This window comes from Microcaecilia unicolor, chromosome 9, assembly GCF_901765095.1.
Source record: "Microcaecilia unicolor chromosome 9, aMicUni1.1, whole genome shotgun sequence".
In the NCBI taxonomy this organism is placed as follows: Eukaryota; Metazoa; Chordata; class Amphibia; order Gymnophiona; family Siphonopidae; genus Microcaecilia; species Microcaecilia unicolor.
Genome location: NC_044039.1, coordinates 70030333 through 70052069, shown reverse-complemented (window position 1 = coordinate 70052069; position 21737 = coordinate 70030333). Strand labels below are relative to the sequence as shown.

Genomic DNA, 21737 nt, shown 5'->3' with positions numbered 1-21737 from the left:
AAGGTGATGACTTTCTTTATTTTCACATCCAGCAATTCACCTGACAAATTGTTTTTCTTTGTTCTGCTTGGTCTCATTGAATTCTTTATTTGAGTATTTTGTTTTACATATTTTTTTTTGTACTTTGTACTTTTCAAAGTTAATAAAGATACTTGGACACAAAGCTCTCCTCTTAGGCCGAACCCTCCTTGCCGCCATCAAAAGATCGCTGATCCGACCTCCACTGTCTAATTCTTCGGTGAGAGGGACGTGTGAGTGCATGGACCATTTCGACACTCGCTTGGACTCGAAAATGCCACCAAAATCTGCAAAAAAAAGAAGCGGAAAGGCCCCATGCCACGGAACCTAAAATGGCGGCGAGCCCTTTACCTGAAGCGTCAGCGACGATGTTCTCCCTGCCGCAGCTCCAGCAACTAACAGAGGCCGTGAAGACAGCAATGGACCCGCAATTACAGCAGCTTTCCGGCCAGCTGACAGTGGTGGAAAACCTGCTGGCGGATACGACCCAGCCGTACGAGCAAAGGGTTTCAGCTATCAAAGACGAACAGTCCGGGACAACTATAGAGCTCAAGGAGCTGAGACGCATAGTGCAAAAACAAACAAAACAACTCAACGATTTTGAAAATCGCTCTAGAAGAGGTAATTTACGAATTGTTGGAATACCAGAAACAGTATTCGAGCACTCATTTTCTTCTGTGATGGAAAAGTGGCTTCAGGCAGAGTTTACCTTGTCAGATGATGTTGGCGCAATCTGCCTGGAGCGAGCGCACCGCGTGGGTCGGAAGGCTGACAATAATCAGAGACCCAGAGGTCACCTTTGTGCTGGAACCAGATCGGAATGCTGTATTAAGACTTTCCCTAAGACACTTAGAAAATCTGTTTATGGGCTCTAAAGTCAGAATTTTTCCTGACCTCTCAAAGCCTACACAGATGATGCGCAGGACTTTCTTAGAATTGCGCCCCAGAGTTGTGGCTTTGGGAGCAAATTTTGTATTATGCTTTCCTTGTATTTGTAATGTAATGCTTGAGGGTAAACAATTTCAGTTTATGGACCCTAAACAATTTCTTGATGCTAGAGTTGAGTTGAATGTTGTATGCCCTCCCTGAATAGCAGACTGGGGTCTAAAGACAGAGGTAGCAAATGTGAGATTTATGTTTTCCTTCTATTCCTATTGGATTCTTGAAATCTTGGAATCAGTTTTTCTTTAATTTGTGGACGAAAAGGCTTTATTTTCCTTATTGTACTTTAATTTTTCTTGTAAAATGAATGCTGATTGCATATTCACATTGTTTTGTGATATATTATAAATATTAATAAAGATTTAAAAAAATAATCAGCGACCCAGAATGGTTATGATTAAAAACCACAATTTTGTACATAAAGTGGAAATCCTTAGAGGAGCACGACTGACTGACCTTTGAAGGCTCGCCAGTTAAAATTTTCCAAGATTACTCCCTCGCTTTGCAAGAACGGCGGCGAGCCTATGGGCAAGTGTGCCAGGCGTTTGTGGAGGCAAACCACAAATTTATGTTAACTTACCCAGCCACGCTGCGGATAAACCACCAGAGCAAATGGCACACATTCATGACCCCAAAGGAAGCGCAAGAATAGATGGCAGGGGAGGGGATTGAGGTAAGGGGTGGACATCAGGAAGTTCAGGGGAATAAACGGGAAGGAAGACCATTAGCAATGTCCAACATACATAATTTTGTAATGATGACAGGAGGGGTTCAGAAAGGCAGAGGCACAAACAGAACCTTGGGTGAGGCTGGGCACCCGAGGAAGTTTAATTGGAATATGAGACAGCAGGTAGACACCCGTAGAACAAATCAGCATTAAGGCCACACGGATTGCCTCCTGGAACGTGGGAGATATCACCACACCGATAAAACGGGCAAAAATCCTTGCGAGCCTTAAAAGGCACAAAGTTGACATAGGGTGTCTCCAGGAGACCAGACTCACCACAGAGGAACATAACAAGCTGAAGAGACAATGGGTGGGTGAGGTACACGCGGCATCCTCCTGAGATCGTAGGGGTGGGGTGGCAGTGCTGATCTGAAAGGGGATAGCCACAAAGTCAGAACTGGTAAGAGCAGACCCGAATGGACGATATGTCCTGGTACGACTCTGGGTTCAACAAAGGGATTTCCTAATATTAGGGGTGTATGGCCCTAACTCATATGATGCAACGTTCTACCCGAGCCTAGTACAGATGTGCCTCCCATACAAATCAGCACAGCTCTTAGTGATGGGAGATTTTAATCTGGTTGTAGACCCCAATGTAGATTGCTCAAACCCGAGGGTAGCCTCGAGAGGGGGAGAAGCCTCGAGAGGGGAGCCCAGGGCACATGCGCTCTCATTTTTTCAATGATCTCTTAACCTAATAGACCGTGGCGTTGCTTGCATCCGGGGGAGCGTGACTTCACACACCTCTCTAGGGCACATGGCATGCTCTCCAGACTAGATTATATTTTTATAGGCCAACCTGCGTTTCTCCTGGGTGTTAGCATCTGAGATAGGTCCGGAGAAGATATCGGACCACTCCCTGGTGTGGATCGATATAGAGGTGCCCAATTACTATCAACAAGCTCGTAGCTGGTGATTTCTGGGTTACCTTTCTCAAAATAGTGAATTCCAAGAATTCCTTAGACAGAGGTGGGAGGATTACCTCCACAATAATGGAGAACACTCTGACCAGCCTGACCTACTTTGGAGTGCAGCCAAGGCAGTCCTAAGAGGAGAGATCATTGCCTTTGTCCATGCTAAAAACAAAAAACAAACCATAGCAATAGTGAGGCTAGAACAAAGTTTAAGGAAAGCCAAATCTCAGTATATTAAACACCCGACATTAGAGTCAAAGAGCAACTACGAGCCATACAAGTGATGCTCAATGCTTTATTGCACGAACGAGGCCAGAGATTTCTAGCCCTCCAGCAACATAAATTTTGTAGATTTGGAAATAGACCGGAAGCGATGCTAGCAAATCTAGTCAGAGCAAGGGGGCCCCGCAGGCCGATAGTGGCGCTTAGAGACCCGGCTGGGAATATACATAATAAGAGCGAAGAAATAGCGGGGATTCTCACAAATTTTTTCTCAACCCTATATAGTTCCTCCAGAGAACCAGACGAAGAGCAGATAAAAAATTCTTAGACAAGGCAGGACTCCCAAAACTGTCAGATGGGGAGCTAATAGAGCTGGAAGCGCCCCTGGATGCAAGGGAGATACAGGAAGTAGTAAAGTCCCTGCCCACCTGGTCTGCGCCAGGTCCGGATGGGTATGCTGGGGAATTCTATAAAATCTTGCCCCACTCCTTTTACCCAGTGATAAACGCTTCTTATGAGCAAGTGGTTGGGGATGGACCCTTCCCGCGACATGCAACACAGCACTAATCTCAACTGATCCTGAAACCCGGAAAGCCAGACCTTCAGGCAGACTCTTACAGACCCATTTCCTTCATTAATGTCGATTTAAAAATTCTAGCCACGATCCTTGCCAATCGTTTGGCTAAGATATTGCCCAGGGTGGTGGGTGAGGAGCAAGTGGGGTTTGTTAAGACACGACAGGCAGCCAAAAACGTCATCGATTACTGTTAGCCCATGGCTACAGGACAACTGACGGAAACACCAACCTCACTTGTACTCATTAGACGCTGGAAAAAGCATTCGATCAGGTGGGATGACAGTACCTGTTCTCAGTCCTGTGGCACATGGGCATCGGGGGAATGGTTCTACAGCGCCATAGAGCACTATACACAGACCCGACGGCCTCAGTGTTTAGTGAATGGGATAAGAGCACAACCCTTTGAGATTACTAGAGGTACTAGGCAGGGTTGCCCCCTGTCCACAGTACTATTTATTTTGTCCCTGGAGCCCCTATTGAGAGTTCTGAAGACAACAGAAGAAATCCCGGGTGTTTGGGTGGGGAGAGAAACTATCAAAGCCCTAGCCTTTGCAGATGATCTGATGATTGTGAACTACCCCTCCTTCTGATTCGCTAGATCGGGTGCTACAGCAATCTGAGGAATTTGGTCAAATCTCGGGGTTCACCTTAAATACAAAGAAAATCTTTGGCTATGGATGTGTACCTAAGAAGAGACCAACCAGGGGGGGTGGTTTGCCCTCTGACTAGAGTGGAGGACAAGATCAGATATTTAAGGTACTTACATACCGCAGGACCTGGCTAGACTATACCAAGAGAACGCTGAACTTTTGCTCGAGATGACACGTACAAAGCTCCGACTGTGGGAGAGTTACCCCCCATCCCTAATGGGGCGAGTAGCTGTCTATAACGTGATATAGCACCCAAATGGATGTATGTGTTCCAGACTCTCCCTCTTTTTTTAAAAAAAGAAGACGAAAAATGCTTAAATAAACACATACAGAGATTTTTTGTGAAAGAGGACGAAAAGCAAGACTCTCAATCCTAACATTGCAAATACCACGTGAATTTGGAGGCCTGGGACTGTTAAGTATGCGATATCTCACCATAGCCAGTGGCATGCGCCACATTTCTGACTGGTACAGATCCACTTCAGAATTCTCTGATACGTCCCTGGAAACCTCACTAACACAAGGAGTACACTTTAGTTGCCTGTTGCATATGGGAGTGGGACAAATACCACAAGTTCTGAAACAATCACATATATTCCCCACAGCCAGAGCAGTTTGGCGGTGGGTTTGCAGACAACACCACTTCTCAGGGGGTGTCACTCCATTCCTAGCAATCTGTGACAATCCAAAATTCCCACCAGGAATCTTAGATGGTGGGTTCCGCAAATGGCGACGAAGCGGTTGGTATATATCTACCAGGCTTTAACCGAAGAGGGACAAATGAGGACATTCGAAGAACTTCAGGCCCAGTTCTCCCTCAAACCAGCAGATCGCTTTCATTATTGGCAGTTAACACACTACGTAAATAGCTTGCCCTGGGAATGCCTCACAGAAGATGTGCAGGAGGAAATCTCGTCAGCCTATTCTCTGCAATCACAAGTAGAGTGTCACTGACAATGCATCACCAGCACTTAAGAGACATGACAGAAGAGCCCGATTATAGGGCGCTGACACAGCAATGGAATGCGGATTTGGGAACAAATCTGCCACCACAGGCACTGCAGGAATATATCCTTTTGATCCAAAAATCCTCTAAGATGATTATGTACAGTGAAATGGAATATAAGTTTGCACTGAGAACACATATACCTCCGAGGAGAGCATTCCATATGGGAGTCTCCCCAGACAGCGCCTGCCTAAGTGTAGGATGCAGGGAGCAACGCTAGGACACATGTTTTGGGCGTGCCCTAGCATCCCAAAATTTTGGAACCAACTTACACAGTCGATTTCACGGATGTGGGGCGCAACTTGGAAGAAGGGGCCTCAGATGCTGTTTGGACGGCCCATGCTGGTGCGCCTGGTCCCGTCAGGATTTAAGGGTTTCACCCACAGAGCTATAATGACTGCTAAAAAGTTAATACTCACTGAGTGGATTACAAATAAAGCACCAATTCTACAGCAGTGGCGTGGTTTGATGATGGACTATATGAGATTTGAAAAGAGAATGGCAGATTACAAGGGAGATCAGAGATTTACAGAAAAGGACCCCATTTTGGCAGACCACTACCCTCAGGGGGTAGAGGGCACATCCTGAATATGTGATTAGACGAATGGACATTACAGCATGAGAACTGAATGGTCATTATCTACAGGGAGGGTGGGCAGGGGGAGGGGTAGAGATGGTGGAGGGGAGGGGAAATAGGGGAGGGAGCCCTTAAATAGGTATGTTAGGGGGTGTTACAAGATTAGCACACATCACGCCCATAAGAAGTTCGGAGATTACATAAGATCTAGATATATTGAAGATAGTGATGTGTGTAACCTTTACAGATTTAGCGTTCAGTTATGATTGTAGATCATTACACCCATAGGATTGTTGATGTATAGGGGTAAATGTATACCATGTTTTGTCAAGCGAAAATCAATAAACAAATTTGAAAATAAAATAAAGATACTTGGACACAAAAAAAAAAAAGGATGTTCTGTTCTATGGACAGGTGGTTATGATGATCTCTGATGTGGCCAGAGCTACTCAGCTCTGTTGCAAGACTTTTTTGCAGCTCAAAGCACAGGTCCTGGCAGTGGATGGCCTTTTTTTTCTTACGTTTCCCTGCAAATATTTGTCACATGAGAACCATACCTATTTGTTTCTAGATCCTGCACATTTAGAAACTTTTTTTTCTACTAAGGTTTCCTCTATTTTCCTTTTTTTTTTCTTAGAGAGTATTGTAGCAGGGTTTTTAAAGGGATTCATTAATTGTTGTGCTCTGTAAGGAATGTTCAGTTTCTTTTCTTTATTCCTTTATTTCTGTAATGGCTCCTTGCTTGTTGATCTTCCCATGATGTGGGCTTGAATTTATTATTATTTGTACTTTTTCTTGGAAAGTATTTATGTATTTCTTATTGCTTACTTTGTTTTAGTATGCAAAGTTTTCAATAAAGAAAAAAAAAGTTATTGGAGTGTTGTTTAGTAGCTTTGGGCAGTGCTATAGAAACCTTGGCAACAGGGTTTTTTCCCCCCCTTGGAGCTTTTATGGTCTTTTTCTCAATGCCGCCTTAATTTTCAGTGTCTGAAGGAGCTCAAAGCACTAAGAAATTTCCTTCTGTTTTCAAGTCTGAGACACTCAGGCAGCAAAACAAGCATGACGGCCATGGCATCTATCCTCCAGTGAGTCTTAGGACCAGAGCTAGTTCCTAGTGAAGAGCTATTGGTGAAAGGCAGATCTTTCTCAAGTCCAGCACTGCTGTAGGAAGATCTCTGTAATTCATTTCTGTGTTCCTGGAGGCTTTAAGCATTCCATTCTCTGATATGAGACCTGGCCCACTTAGGGGACTCTATTGTGTGGGATCTGAAAATCTTCATTGGTCCCTATTGTTCAAGTCTTACAGACTCTAATTTAGCAGACCCTGGTACTTCGATAACAGGGCTATGTGTGGGTACAACTTGGCTAACCTTTCTCACTTAACACCTGAGGAAGCTGGGGAAGCTTATTCTTCCTCAAATGGATATCTGTTCTACCTCTATTCTGACCTTATATCCCGCTTAAATCAGCTATGGAATCACCGGGGTTACATATGGGCTCCTTTTCGAAGGAGAAGGACGCCCATGCTTTTGACACAAATCGGAAGATGGGTGTCCTTTCTTCACAGGGTCGTTCAAATTGTTATAATCAAAACCCGATTTTGGACGTCCCCAACTGCTTTCCGGCGCAGGGTAGTGGCCAAGTTCAAGGAGGCGTATCGGAGGCGGGACTTGGGCGTGCCTACACATGGACGTCCTCAACTCATAATGGAAAAAAAAGGGCGTCCCTGACGAGCACTTGGATGACTTACCTTGGTCGTGTTTTTCTTATGACAGGTTCAAAAAGGTGCCCCAAAATGACCAGATGACCTCCCCTTACTCCCCCAGTGGTCACTACCCCCTCCCACCTCAAAAAATCATCTTTAAAAATATTTTTGCCAGCCTCTGTGCCAGTCTCAGATGTCATACTAAGGTCCATCACAACAGTATGCAGGTATCTGGAGCAGTTTTAGTGGGTGCAGTGCACTTCAGGCAGGCGGACCCAGGCCCATCACTCTCCCTACCTGTTACATTTGGGTGGAGAAGCAGAGAGCCCTCCAAAACCCACTATACCCCCTATCTAGGTGCCCCCTTCACCGTAAGGGCTATGGTAGTGGTGTACAGTTGTGGTTTTAGGGGGGGGGCTTGGGGGCTCAGCAGATAAGGTAAGGAAGCTATGTTCCTGGGAGCATTTTATGAAGTCCACTGCAGTGGCCCCTATGTTCCCAATTGGTGTCCTGGCACGTCAGGGGGACCAGTGCACTACAAATGCTGGCTCCTCCCATGACCAAAGGGCTTGCATTTGGTCATTTCTGAGATGGCATCCTTGGTTTCCATTATCACCAAAAATCAGAAACGACCAAGTCTAGGGACGACCATCTCTAAGGACGACCTAAATTTCAAGATTTGGGCGTCTCCGACCGTATTATCGAAACGAAAGATGGACGTCCATCTTGTTTTGATAATACGGGTTCCCCGCCCCTCCATTGGGACGTTTTGCGAGGACGTCCTCAACAAATCTTGGGCGTCCCTTTCAATTATGCCCCTCATAACGTCTAAATCCACATAAACCTTATAACATTTGAAACCCCATTTACAGTGAAAGCATTTTCTGCTCTAAATGATATGCAGGATTTCAGGCGGGATTCTTTACTGAAACAGGTATTTGCCTGGGTCCTTTAACCAGTGGTGTGCAGTGCCTACGTTTTCAGGTCCAACAGAATCATGATAGAAATTCCTTGAATGTTCTTAAGGGGCCTACAAAAACTGCGCATGTGAAAATGTGTTTAGGCAATGTCATAGCACTTGTAATGTAATACACATGCCCTTTTTGGACTAATAAGTTGATCTACTGTTGCACGTCTCAGTGGTCTGCTTTATTTTAGCCATGTTATTGTGAAAACTTATAGGGATCCTGGTAAAGATGTTGGGGGAGCCCAAGCCTCTCAGGTTCCTGAAGATAAGCCCAAGTCCTCATTTTCTTTTTTCTTCATGCAGAATTAGATTTTACCAGACTGAAAGAGTCAGAACTAGTGTTGTGCTTTCTTCCGATGGCTTGTCTTCCAGCACACCAGACATTCTTTCAGAGCATGAGACGAAACATCCAGGGACATTGGATCTCAGCCATCCTCTGACGTGATACTGATGCTCTGCATTCCTCACAGGGGTAGATAGGCTCACTTCTGGTCAGTTGTTCTTGCACATGATCAAACATAACTGCAAGTTGAAATTCGTTTATTCTTTTCTGTGTTTTTTCCATCACTGCCCCTCACCAAGGTGACCATACATGCTACACTGCAAATCTTCTACACCTAGGAGCACTGGATCTGCTCCTAGAGGCTCAGAGGAAGGCTGAAAATTATTTTGTTTATTCATGGTGCCAAAAAATGGAAGGCACATTTCATCTAATTCTAGATCTCAAAGGAGTGAATCATGCAGTGTACATTCCATTCTTCAGACTGAAACCTCAAGATAAATAACTCTGTGTGGCCAGAACAGTTTTCTGAGCCTTGGTGCTCACTGGCTTGTCTACTTATTCCTGTTTCTTCTCCACATTACAGATACTTAACATTCTCCATAATGGTTAGCATTTCCAGTTCCAAGCATAACCCTATTACCTTTGGCAGCTTCTTCATGAAACTTCTCAAAGGTGAGGATAGTAGGTTGCAGTTTTTTTTTGCCTAGAAGGTATTGTAGTGCATATTTGTTCAACTCACTATTTCAGGCTAGTACTGAACAAGACACAAAGAGATGCTATTCCAATTCCTTCTCTTTCTGTGACCCCTTTGCTGAATGCTCCAACTTTTCAAGAGCAAACTAATTCTTTCTTAAGAATTAAGTATATGAGGGCAAATTTCTTTATCAAGTCAAGGATGATTTCTTTATCAAGTCAAGGTTGTTCAAATTCAATCTAAATCTGGTTACTTTACACCAGAAGGAGCCTCGAGCATGTGATGAAGTAAATGATTGGATCTATATGTTTAATCCTTGAGCTTGGTTCACACCTGATTGTTACGGAAAACTCTACTCTCAGTAGTCACCACATTCTCACAGCTATTATTGTCATTTTCTCTGGATGTTGCAAACAAGAGTTCAGCTATTTAGTATGTTTTAAGGTGCGAGTCTGGTGACTGCCCATTTGGGTGGTACTTTCATCAAAGGTCAGCCTGCATGACTGACGTGCTATCTGTTCAGTTCAGTTGGCACAAGAAGCATGTTCTTGGGCCAAGGCATTTTGGTCCATTGACTGCCTTAAACTAAAGGCAATATATAATGCCTTACCTAAATATCTCCCAGCTATGCTTGCATAGGCAAGCAGGATCTGCCAGGACTAGTGCTTGAATGAATAACCATTTGTATACTTTCGGTCTGTCTAGCTTTTTATGCCTTAGATTCTTCTTCTTGGAAGATCAGTACGTTTATTTGCTGTATGGCAACTGTAGTTGCTTCCGTCAACTGGCAGGAAGCAAAACAAGGAGTGACCAACATGGCGGCCTAGCGTTTGGAAGGGCAGACTGTGTGTTTGAGCTTTTGGAGTCTTAGATTTTCCTTTGTTTAACCATGCCTCATACTAAACTTAACGGCACCGTGAAACGCTTAACCTCACCAGCAAGAATGTCATCGCTAATCCAGCAGTTGATAAACCGTTATGCTATCTAACCATCACAAGTTTTGTCAGGGGAAGACCTGTTGCAGTGTTGGAGGAAGGAGCTTCCAATTCCTTGGGACAGGAAGCAACTTGTCCCCTCCAGCAATCCTCCAGCGGTCCAGCAGTGCCACGGGAGGTGAAACCAAGCCCGGTTGCAGCGGACGTTGCTGAACGGGGTTGGGCAGTGAAAGGAGTACGCCAAGGAGTTAGCTGCAGACAAGAAGAACTTAAGTTGGATTTTTCATGATGTCCTGCCGGTGGTTATTTTGGAGAGCCATCAATAAGTTGGACACAATGATTTCAAGATCGCCCAAGACAAATAACCTATAAGTAAATTGGAACTTCTTTCACAGCTATTTGAAAGCTTAAAATTAGAGTCTTGAGAGCAAGATCAACAGTTTCAGACTGAGATTAAATCTATTAAAGAAACAGTTGCAACCATGGTGAAGGATTAATAGTAATATACACCGTAGACTGGAACAAATATAACATTTTAATAGACGATTGAATTTGAGGATTCTGAATTCCCCAGGGCCACTCGAGTGACTCCATTAGATCTCTTTTAAAAGTATCTGTGGGAGATTTAAACATTTCTGCTCAAATGCTACCTCCTTTTAATAGGGTATATTATGTGCCTACTAAATTGGTGGTCACTCCAGAGATAAAGATCAAATGCAAGCCCAAAATGGAGGTGGTAATAATGGTCTTAAAAATATATCTGCAGTATTGGAAGACTCTTTGTCAGATGTTACAACTAGGACTATGCTGTTGGTTTTCTTTGTGTTTGAACAACACCAACACTGTTTTGTGGCTTTACTTTAACAATTCACAACAGTTAGTTTGTGACCAAAGACTGTGGATTTACCCAGACGTGACAAGATCTACTCAAGAGCAGAGGAAGGAGTTTCTGCTTATGAGAGAAAAGACCAGATTCCTGGGAACTTCATTTTTGTTGGTATTACCTTGTAAATATGTGGTCCAGTATTTAGATGTAAGCATGCTTTCTTTGCACCTACATAATTGAGATTTTTTTTTTTAGACTGAAAAAGTTATCAAGAGATTGAGGACTATCATGTAAGGATGACATTAGCAGAATTGTGGATTAATTTAGTTAGGCTGAGCCTTTGCTGAAAATGTTAATTATTGCCTTTTTTATCTCTTTATTTGTTAGGACCACTCTCCTCCTAATTGTAGTCTAAGGAAGATTATATATCATCTGGCAATTTAATTTTCCTTTATTTTTTATTCTGTTTATTATCCTTAGTGTTCCGACGATATTATCCTGTGTTGTATTCAACAAGTGATTTATGCTTGTAATTTAACTTTGCAGATTATAAATAAAGAATTTTTAAAAAAGAAAGCAAAACAACCTTGCGGTGGCCTAAAGATGCACCTTCTGCTAATTGGTGGAGTTACTCTTCTAGCACAGTCAGCAGCGCTTATAAATAGTATAAAATGTTTAAGCAAATTATCTCAGCAGACATTTACTCAGTCTGGGGGAATGGGACAAATGCCAATTCCTAGGTATGCTCTTCCTTTCTCTAAGGAGTATGGATCTGAAGGTCTGAATTCATTTTTGCAGCTTGGTCTCAATGAAAGCTTATGTAGGTAGTCCCTTGTCTCCCAGGGTTATGGTGGGCAATCCAGACAGTTCCATTTCGCTGAGGTCCAGTAGTTCTGTTGCTCTTCTCTGGCCCAGGAGACCTTGATTTATCCATTTAACTTGTTTGGATTTTGGTAAACTGCTGCAACTTTCCAAATTGAACAAAAGGACCTCAGTTTTGAGGTCCAGTTGTCATGGCGAATCCGTTATCATTCTCTTACAGTTACACTCTTCAGAGGTCATGCTTAGGATGCTGTGATTCCTCACAGGAGGATCTTGCCACACTGCTTCAAGTTAGAAAGTGGTCTACCTCTATAGAGAATGTGAGACTGTGACAACTCTTGAGCTGTGCTGCATATAGAAAGTGGTTCTCTTTCTGCATCATCCCTTCTCATCCTGCTGTTTCTTCAGGATGGACTACAATGAAGATTGGTTTGGGGGCACTTAAAGATTCAAGTTGCACCATTCTTCATTTGGGTACTTAGAAGTGTCCAGTGGATTTAGAAAGGTCAGACTGACTGTTTTTTCTCTTTGTGGGAAACAAATATAGCAAAACAGTCTTAAAGACTTTGTTTAAAGATGTCAATGCATGTTTTCATTGCTATTAGAATGTGACACCCCTAGGGATGTGTTCGCTTCCATATTCAGGTCTGGCCGCTGTCTCATGGTACTACAGCTAGGGTGCATCTTTCCATATAAGAAGACTACCACGAGGGGCCATGGTGGTCATATTGGATCTCAGCCAAGGCCTGAGTGGGAAGGTGTTTTCAGGGGTGCACTGCCACAGCTGTGCAATGTTTTATTTATTTATTTGTATGTGGACCCTTCACCATGTTACCTGCCGTGCAGTAAGAGTCTGCCCTGTACAGCAAATGCAGGGCAAATGCTTGACACACCCCCTGCATTTACAGCATGCTAGTTTTTGCAACTAACACACAGTAAGTGCAAGATCTTACTGTTTAGCAAAAGATCTCCAAAAATGGCAAACTGCTCCTACTTTTGTTTTGAAAACATTAATAATTTAAGTAACTGAAAATGTGGCATATACATTTAAAATTTGGATGTCTTTTTTTTCCTAGGTAACAAGCTATATTAGAGAACAGGCACGTGAGCAAGTTCAGATGCTGGTTATTTCTCTAAAGGAGGAGTTTTATTCCAAAGCAGATACATTGATTGGAGTCTGTCCAGAGGTATAGAAAGATTTCATCAAAATGCATTTCTTACATGGTTTAGTATTACTAATGTCTTAATTTTAGCTGAAATGACTCCTTAACAGATGAGATTTATTAGCAAATGATTAGAAAAAATAAACATAATTGTGAAACTAGTTCTCCAAAGACAAGCAGGATAGGAAGTACTTCCTTTGTGGGAAGCTACTCCAGCTTAGATATAACTAAAAGCTATTGTGCCACCTAATTTGCCACTGTCACCCCAGATCTCCTCAGTCTTCGACTTTTCATGGAGCCGTTGGTCATGCAACGCTAAGCTCATGTCAAAATGTGTTTCTTGTAAAGCTAATTATTTTGAATGTTTTTTTCACTTGTTTTGTCACTGTCGTGTGGTGCTGATTCCTGATACCATGTTAGATTTTTCATTCGTTTGTAAGTTTCCTTATTTTCTAGACAATATGTCTCCAAAAAAAGCCTCCAGAGTGGCCATCTTGAGTGGGATAGGCCATTTCCACACAAACTGGGCTTAGAAGTACATCAGGCGGACTCAACAGAGGTAAGAATGCTACTTAGTGTGACAACCACCAAACATCCTATTGGTGAGATAGGGTCCTAGAACTAGAAAGGTATTACAGCAGGACTTCACTGCCATTGCACAAAAATTTATAATGGTCTTTAGGTGTATAATTTCCAGGGCAAAAGTGAGTCCAGTGGCAGGGGATGCTACATTAGCACCGATGCAGTGAGTGGATGGTCTGTCACCTTCTGCTTATTTGAGGAAACAGGAAATGACATCATAGCGGGACACTGTACAGAGACAGACCCAGAGCCCGCAGCCATGCAGCATATGAGAATCGCTGCAGATGTGGTCCCGATGAGGAAGGAAAGAAGAGACGATAACAGGGGTGGGGGGGGGGGGAAGGTGAGTGAGATGCAGACTACTGGGAGGGGGGTTGTGTGAGTGAGATGCAAAGTACTGGGAAGGGGGGGTGTGTGAGCGAGATGCAAACTACTGGGAAGGGGGGTGAGTAATATTGCCTATTCATAGGTTACTCCAGGGGAATTGTATATCACTGTGCAAGGTGGGTAGCAAAGAGAGAAGGAAGAAGAAGAGGACCGAGGTTGCCCATCCCTGAGGTAGAGATTGAAGACTAAAAGGACAGAGAGAAAGCTTTGGGAAGTGAAGAGGTTTAAAGGGAAGTGGGTAAGAAAAATCTGGGGAGGGTTGAACCTGTAGAGTGATATTACTAGGGAAGGAGAAAGTTAGGGAAGTGGTTAGGCCTTACAATTGGAGGAATTCTGCATGAATATATTTGAAGCTGATGAGTCGTGAGAAACTGAATGAATTCTCTATAAACCTGGAGGATGTAATGGGGCAGTTATACAAATCTGAAGAGTAGCAAATCTCCTGAATCGGATGGTATTCATCCCAGAGTACTGATAGACTGAAAAATGAACTTGCAGAGCCTACTGTTAGTTAATATGTAATTTATCCTTAAAATCGAGCATGGGGACCGGAAGATTGGAGGGTGGCCAATGTAATGCGATATTTAAAAAGGTTTCCAGAGGAGATCCGGGAAATCATAGACCGGTGAGCCTGACGGTGCCAGGCAAAATGGTAGAGGACTATTATAAAGAACAAAATTACAGAACATATTCAAAAGCATGGATTAATGAGACAAAGTCAACATGGATTTAGTGAAGGGAAATCTTGGTACTACATTCCTTTGAATGGGTGAACAAATGTGGATAAAGTTGAGCCGGTTGATACCTGGTATCTAGATTTTCAGAAGGCGTTTGACAAGTACCTCATGAAAGACTCCAGAGGAAATTGGAGAGTCATGGGATAGGAGGTAGTGTTCTATGTGAATTAAAAACGGGTTAAAAGATAGAAAACAGAGAGTAGAGTTAAATGGTCAGTATTCTCTGTGGAGAAGGGTAGTTAGTGGGGTTCCCCAGGGGTGTGTGCTCGCACCGCTGTTTTTTAACATATTTATAAATGACTTAGAGATGGGAGTAACTAGTGAGGTAATTACATTTGCTTATGACACAAAGTTATTCAAAGTTATAAATCACGGGAGGATTGTGAAAAATTACAAGAGGACCTTATGAGACTGGGCATCTAAATGCCAGATGCATTTAATGTGAGCAAGTGCAAAGTGATGCATGTGGGAAAGAGGAACCCAAATTATAGCTACATCATGCAGGGTTCCACATTAGGAGTCACCGACCAGGAAAGGGATCCAGGTGTCGTTGTTGATGATATGTTGAAACCTTATGCTCAGTGTGCTGTTGTGGCTAAGAAAGCAAATAGAATGTTAGGTATTATTAAGAAAGGAATGGAAAACAAAAATGAGGACGTTATAATGTCTTTGAATTGCTCCATGGTGCAACCGCACCTCAAATATTGTGTTCAATCTGGTCTCCGCATCTCAAGGTATAGTGGAATTAGAAAAGGTGCAGAGAAGGACGACGAAAGTGATAAGGGGGATGGGACGACTTCCCTATGAGGAAAGGCTAAAGCGGCTAGGGCTCTTCATCTTGGATAAAAGGTGGCAGAGGGGAGATATGATAGAGGTCCATAAATAATGAGTGGAGTGGAACAGGTAGATATTTTATTTATTGTTACATTTGTATCCCACATTTTCCCACATATTTGCAGGCTCAATGTGGCTTACATAATACCGTGAAGGCATTCGCCAAATCCAGTACAGATAGGTACAAATGTTGTGTTGGGATAGGGAAGATATGTTGTATTGGGATAGGGAAGATAAGATTCAATCAAGTTGGGTTGAGGTAAAACAGTTCATTAATGTCCAATATGATCTTTAATAGTGAAGCGTTTGTTTATGCTTTCCAAAAATACTAGGACTAGGGGGCATGCAATGACAGTACAAAGTAGTAAATTTAAAATGAATTGGAGAAAATTTTCTTCACTCAACATATAATTAACTCTGGAATTCGTTGCCGGAGAATGTGGTAAAGGTGGTTAGCTTAGCAGAGTTTTTTAAAAGGATTGGATGACTTTCTAAAGGAAAAGTCCATAGACCATTATAAATTGGACTTGGTGAAATCCACTATTTCTGGGATAAGCAGTATAAATGTTTTGTACTTTTTTTGGGATCTTGCCAGGTACTTGTGACCTGGATTGGCCACTTTTGGAAACAGGATGCTGGGCTTGATGGACCTTTGATCTTTCCCAGTATGGCAATACAATGTACTTATGTAAATATGTGCACAGAATTTTTCATTTTGTCCTAAGTAGAGGAGTGTGGTAGCCGTGTTAGTCCACTCTTAAGGTTATCAATAGAAATCAAACAAATAAAACATGGAAAAGAAAATAAGATTATACCTTTTTTATTGGACATAACTTAATACATTTCTTGATTAGCTTTCGAAGGTTGCCCTTCTTCCTCAGATCGGAAATAAGCAAATGTGCTAGCTGACAGTGTAATATAAGTGAAAACATTCAAGCATTACTATGACAGTCTGACAGGGTGGGAGGAGGGGGGGGGTAGGAAGTATGCATGGGGACATCAAAGCATATCATTGATATTCTAACAGGGTGGGTTGTGGATAGGTGAGGGGAGGGTGATCAACAGAGGACATACAGCTTTATGGGTTTATAATGGGCTAGGAACCCCAGATCCTTGTTAGTCCTTTCTGTTGGGTGTTAAAATATTCCAATCATTCTGACTTCAAAGGTCCTTACGTTCTTGTATGGTTTTAAAGTTACCTTTCAGGAATTCTCACTGTGAAATGGGGATCAATAAACCTCTCGAACCATCAATTATCACAGCATGAGGTCCGGTGCTATCAAACGGGCTCTCATTCGCCCGTCCAGGGAACTAGATGAATCCAACTATACTCAGACCTAGAGGAATTCTTTAGAAAAATGCGCCTTAAAACACATTTCTATAATAAGGACACAAACAGACCGGAATACAGTCTTAAACAAAAGAACACTTATTTCACCCCACAGGAGGGACAAAACTACAAGCTGGATAATTACATAGAAAGTTTTCAGAACAAGGGTGAAATCCCAACTTTCCAACAAACATAACAGTAATCTGTACAATCTTACCCCCACAGAAAGAGCGGCCATAAGAACCCTACAAACTAACGAACGCATTATCATCAACCGCAGACAAAGGAGGCGCAGTGGTAATTATGGACATACAAAAATACATTTGAAGAAGGACACAGACAGCTCTCAGACAATAAATACTACAGGAAACTAACTGAGGACCCCACACAGGATTACACAAAACAGCTGAAAGACCTTATCAAAACATTTCCTACACAAGCGCAACCTCACCTGAAGAAACTCATACCAAATCAACCTTCCGTGGGCACATTTTACATGCTACCCAAGATCCACAAACCGGGAAACCCTAGCAGACCAATCATATCAGGTATTGGCACACTCACGGAAGAAATATCTGGATTCATAGAGGGAATTCTGAAACCTCTCGTACACAAAACTAACAGCTTCATACAAGACACCACAGACTTTCTGAATAAATTGAAAAATACAAGCAACTACCACCTAACACCCTTCTGGTCACGATGGATGTAGAATCACTATACAGCAACATTCCACATGCGGATGGCATAGCTGCATGTGGAAGACTCTAAAAAATCCACACTGGACCATCAATACTCACCAGAAACTATTACAAAATTAATCAAATTCATTTAACTCACAACTACTTCCACTTTAACAATGATATCCTATCTGCAAATAATGGGCACTGCGATGGGCACCAGGACAGCACCCCAATATGCCAACCTTTTTATGGCTGAGCTGGAAGAGACCATTTCTGAATACACACCAGACCAAACCTCTAAAATACTACCGGTACATCGATGACATTTTTATGATTTGGACCGGAGGGTGAAGAAACTCTGAAACAATTTTATTTGCATTCAATACATACCATCCTACAATCAGATTCAAAATTGACTACTCCCCAGAAAAAGTCAATTTTTTGGACACCACGGTCCTCAATCAGTGATGGCCTGTATACAAACATCTATATACTAGAAACCCACAGACAGATGCAGCTACCTCCACAACTCCAGCTTCCATCCTTCACATACAAAAAGATCCATCATTTACAGCCAAGCCACAAGATACACCGTATCTGCTCTGAACCCAGGGACAGAGACAGACACCTTAAAGCCTGACTGAATCCCTTCAAACAGAAGGGCTACAACCCCAAAATAATCTCCAAGAATATTGCCTCCTCCCTCAAAACACCCAGGGAGCATCTGCTACAGTACAAAAAGAAAAAATCCACAGACAGAATCCGCTTGTAGTGACATACAATCCAGAGCTGGAAAAACTGAGGAAAATCATAAGAGATCTACAACATATACTCCAGGAGGATGAATTACTGAACGAGATATTCCCATCCCCACCAGTAGGGCCTTCCGACAGCCACCCAATTTACAACACAAGCTAATCAGAAGTAAACTTCCTTCACAGACCTGAAAAGGAACGGAAGGGCACACTTCCCTGTAATTTATCCAGTTGCAAACTATGCCAAAATATTTCACAGGACCCCAAAGTCATCCACAAAGGAAAGATATTCAACATAAAGGGATTTTTCACTTGCTCATCTTCCAATGTGGTATATATTCATTCAGTGTAAAAAATGTAACGAAGGATGCTATATTGGAGAAACAGGCCAGATGCTTAAGACAAGATTCAATTTACATAGACATCATATGAACAATACTGGTGCCAGCAGGGTTCCCACGCCTGTTGGTCACATTTTACAGGACCAGGACACTGTACCAGTGACTTCACAGTGAGAATCCTGAAAGGTAACTTTAAAACCATACAGAACGTAAGACCTTTGAAGTCAGAATGATTGAATATTTTAACACCCAACAGAAAGGACTTAACAAGGATCTGGGGTTCCCTAGCCCATTATAAACCATAAAGCTGTATGTCTCTGTTGATCACCCTCCCCTCACCTATCCACACCCACCCTGTTAGAATATCAATGATATGCTTTGATGTCCCCATGCATACTTCCTACCCACCCCCCTCCTCCCCCCTGTCAGACTGTCATATAATGCTTGAATGTTTTCACTTATATACACTGTCAGCTAGCACATTTGCTTATTTCCGATCTGAGAAAGAAGGGCAACCTTCGAAAGCTAATCAAGAATGTATTAAGTTATGTCCAATAAAAAAGGTATCATCTTATTTTCTTTTCCATGTTTTATTTTGTTTGATTTCTATCATTTTGTCCTGAATTCCTTCTGGAGTAATAGGTAGGGTTCTTACTGTTTGACTCATAGCATTAGTGCTACTGTTGTATGACATGTTTACTACATGTATGTCGAGTTCAGGTTTTATACTCATGATGTGCTTGCTAGTTATTGGAGAGATTGTATGTTGCTATTGCTCAGATGACATGAGAATATGAATTTTTTTTGTGTTGTGACTTCCATGGAGAAATGTCCTAGTTATGCTCCGCACCTATTTGGTGTTGGGGGGGGGGGGGGGAATTTTGTGGATGCAAAGCATATTTACATTTTAACTCAGAATTTCTATACTACGTCAGACTAAAGGTGCATGAGGGTCATATATGCTGTGTCACATGTATAAGTATTGTTTCTCTGGTGTATCCCAACTGAAGAAGGTTAAAACCATTATCCTGGAGCATGAGCAGCATGTAGAATGGGGCACGTTTTCTGTGTGTTGTCAGACAATTATGGATGTAAGCCCCGCCCCTTGCCCCGCCCCTTTAGTCTCCCCAAACAGTTGGGCCACCGACTGCCTATGTTTCTGGGACATAGACCATAGAAGTCCGCCTGGCCCGATCCTTATGTTCCAACTGCTGGAGTTGCCCTCGAAGCCCACTCCAGCCTATTTATCTTCTCATTTGCTGGACACAGACCGTAAAAGTCTGTCCAGCACTGTCTTCATGTTCCAGTCACTAAAGTTGCTATCTAAGCCCTTTCCAGTCCATCTTAAACCAGATTGCCATATATGAGACACAGACCATACAGGTCTTCTGGTATCGGCCCTAGTTCATCACAGTCAGAGTCGCCATTTAAGTGTCACTCGACACATCCACACACATGCAGTCATTTAAGTTTAGTTTTTTTATAACTTCTATTTTCTAATTAGAGGTCCTCTATATTTATCCCATGCCTTTTTGAATTTCATCACCATTTGTATCTCTACCACCTCCTTAATGGAGACTTTCCGCATCTGTGCTGTTAAAGCAAGGAGGAGGAGGAGACAGAACTTGGTACTCAGTAGGTGAGAGGCTGGCGCAAGTGCAGCATACACTTCCACAGTAACCCCACAGGAACTGCTGTCCATCCACACAGGATCTCCGCAGAACTGCATCCGTCCCTGCGAACCCCGTTCCCGTGCAAGTTTCTGTTCTGGAGTGAATTCTCAGCTGAGAGCCATTATTCTTTGGTGATTCTTGTTAACAGCTTCTTATTTTCTCACCCTTTTTACTAGCTAGTGACAACTTCTTAGAACATTGTTACAGGAGTACAAGCAGTCTGACATCAGCCAAAGACACGGCATCAGACCTCATTTCTGCAGGCTGAGCACCCCTTTCTCTGGTAGAAACTCTGGCAGAAGAATTTTTTTATCTTTATTTTTATTAGTTTATGAACACTATACAGAAAAAAATACTAACAATTTTGCAATTGCTTACAACTAATTGCCATAAATACAAATAGCCTGCTCAGAATATCTATAACTCAGTGGCATGGATTTCTGTTAAAGATAAGAAAACTCAACGAAAGTTCGATGTTATGATAATCTCACAAAATATTTACATAAAAAAAAAGCAAATCTGTAAATGTGTGGATGTGTGACTCGGTCTACATAGCATTTGCTAATGAAGGTTCTGGGCTCAAACATTAGGTATGTGGAACAGTGGCATAGCCAGAAGGCAATTTTTGGGTGGCCCAACAGTTTGGATGGGTGGGCACTACAACTTTTTTGAAAGAGAAAAAACAGCAACCTGATGCACCCATGCTCTTTCCCTACCCCACTCCATGCTCACCTCTACCTCACTCCCCATAACTTCAATGAGGGTTGCAGTGCAGGCTTCAGTGGTTGCCTCCTACCCACCCCCTTCCTCCTACCCTGTCAGACTGTCATAGTAATGCTTGAATGTTTTCACTTATATACACTGTCAGCTAGCACATTTGCTTATTTCCGATCTGACGAAGAAGGGCAACCTTCGAAAGCTAATCAAGAAATGTATTAAGTTATGTCCAATAAAAAAGGTATCATCTTATTTTCTTTTCCATGTTTTATTTTGTTTGATTTCTATTGATAACCTTAAGAGTGGACTAACACGGCTACCACACTCCTCTACTTAAGATAGTTGCCAAAGAAAGGGGTGGTCAAGTAGTTCTGGATACTCCCGTAGGAAGCTAAAATCGCTGGTAGTGAACTGGATTCTATCCTCTCAATAGTTATGTAGAGTGATTAGCTCTTTATATTTCTTATTTCATTACTTTGTATCTTGATCAATCACAATGTGGACTAAGTAACAATGTTATTTCTTTTATGTGGCTTTTCCTACCATCTCTATGCTGATGACTCCCAAATCTACCTTTCTACCCCTGATATCTCACCTTGCATCCAAACCAAAGTTTCAGCGTGCTTGTCTGACATTGCTGTCTGGATGTCTCAACGCCACCTGAAATTAA

The 21737-nt window shown here is 42.5% G+C and overlaps 1 protein-coding gene across 1 annotated transcript in view; it reads left to right on the top strand.

The window, feature by feature from the left end:
* Positions 1–21737, top strand: part of SMC1B (structural maintenance of chromosomes 1B) — a 1336696-nt gene that overhangs the window by 1292574 nt on the left and 22385 nt on the right. Inside the window, exon 24 of the mRNA XM_030213853.1 lies at positions 12942–13052. Coding sequence (XP_030069713.1) covers positions 12942–13052 — 111 coding nt within the window. The remainder of the gene's footprint in view (positions 1–12941; positions 13053–21737) is intronic.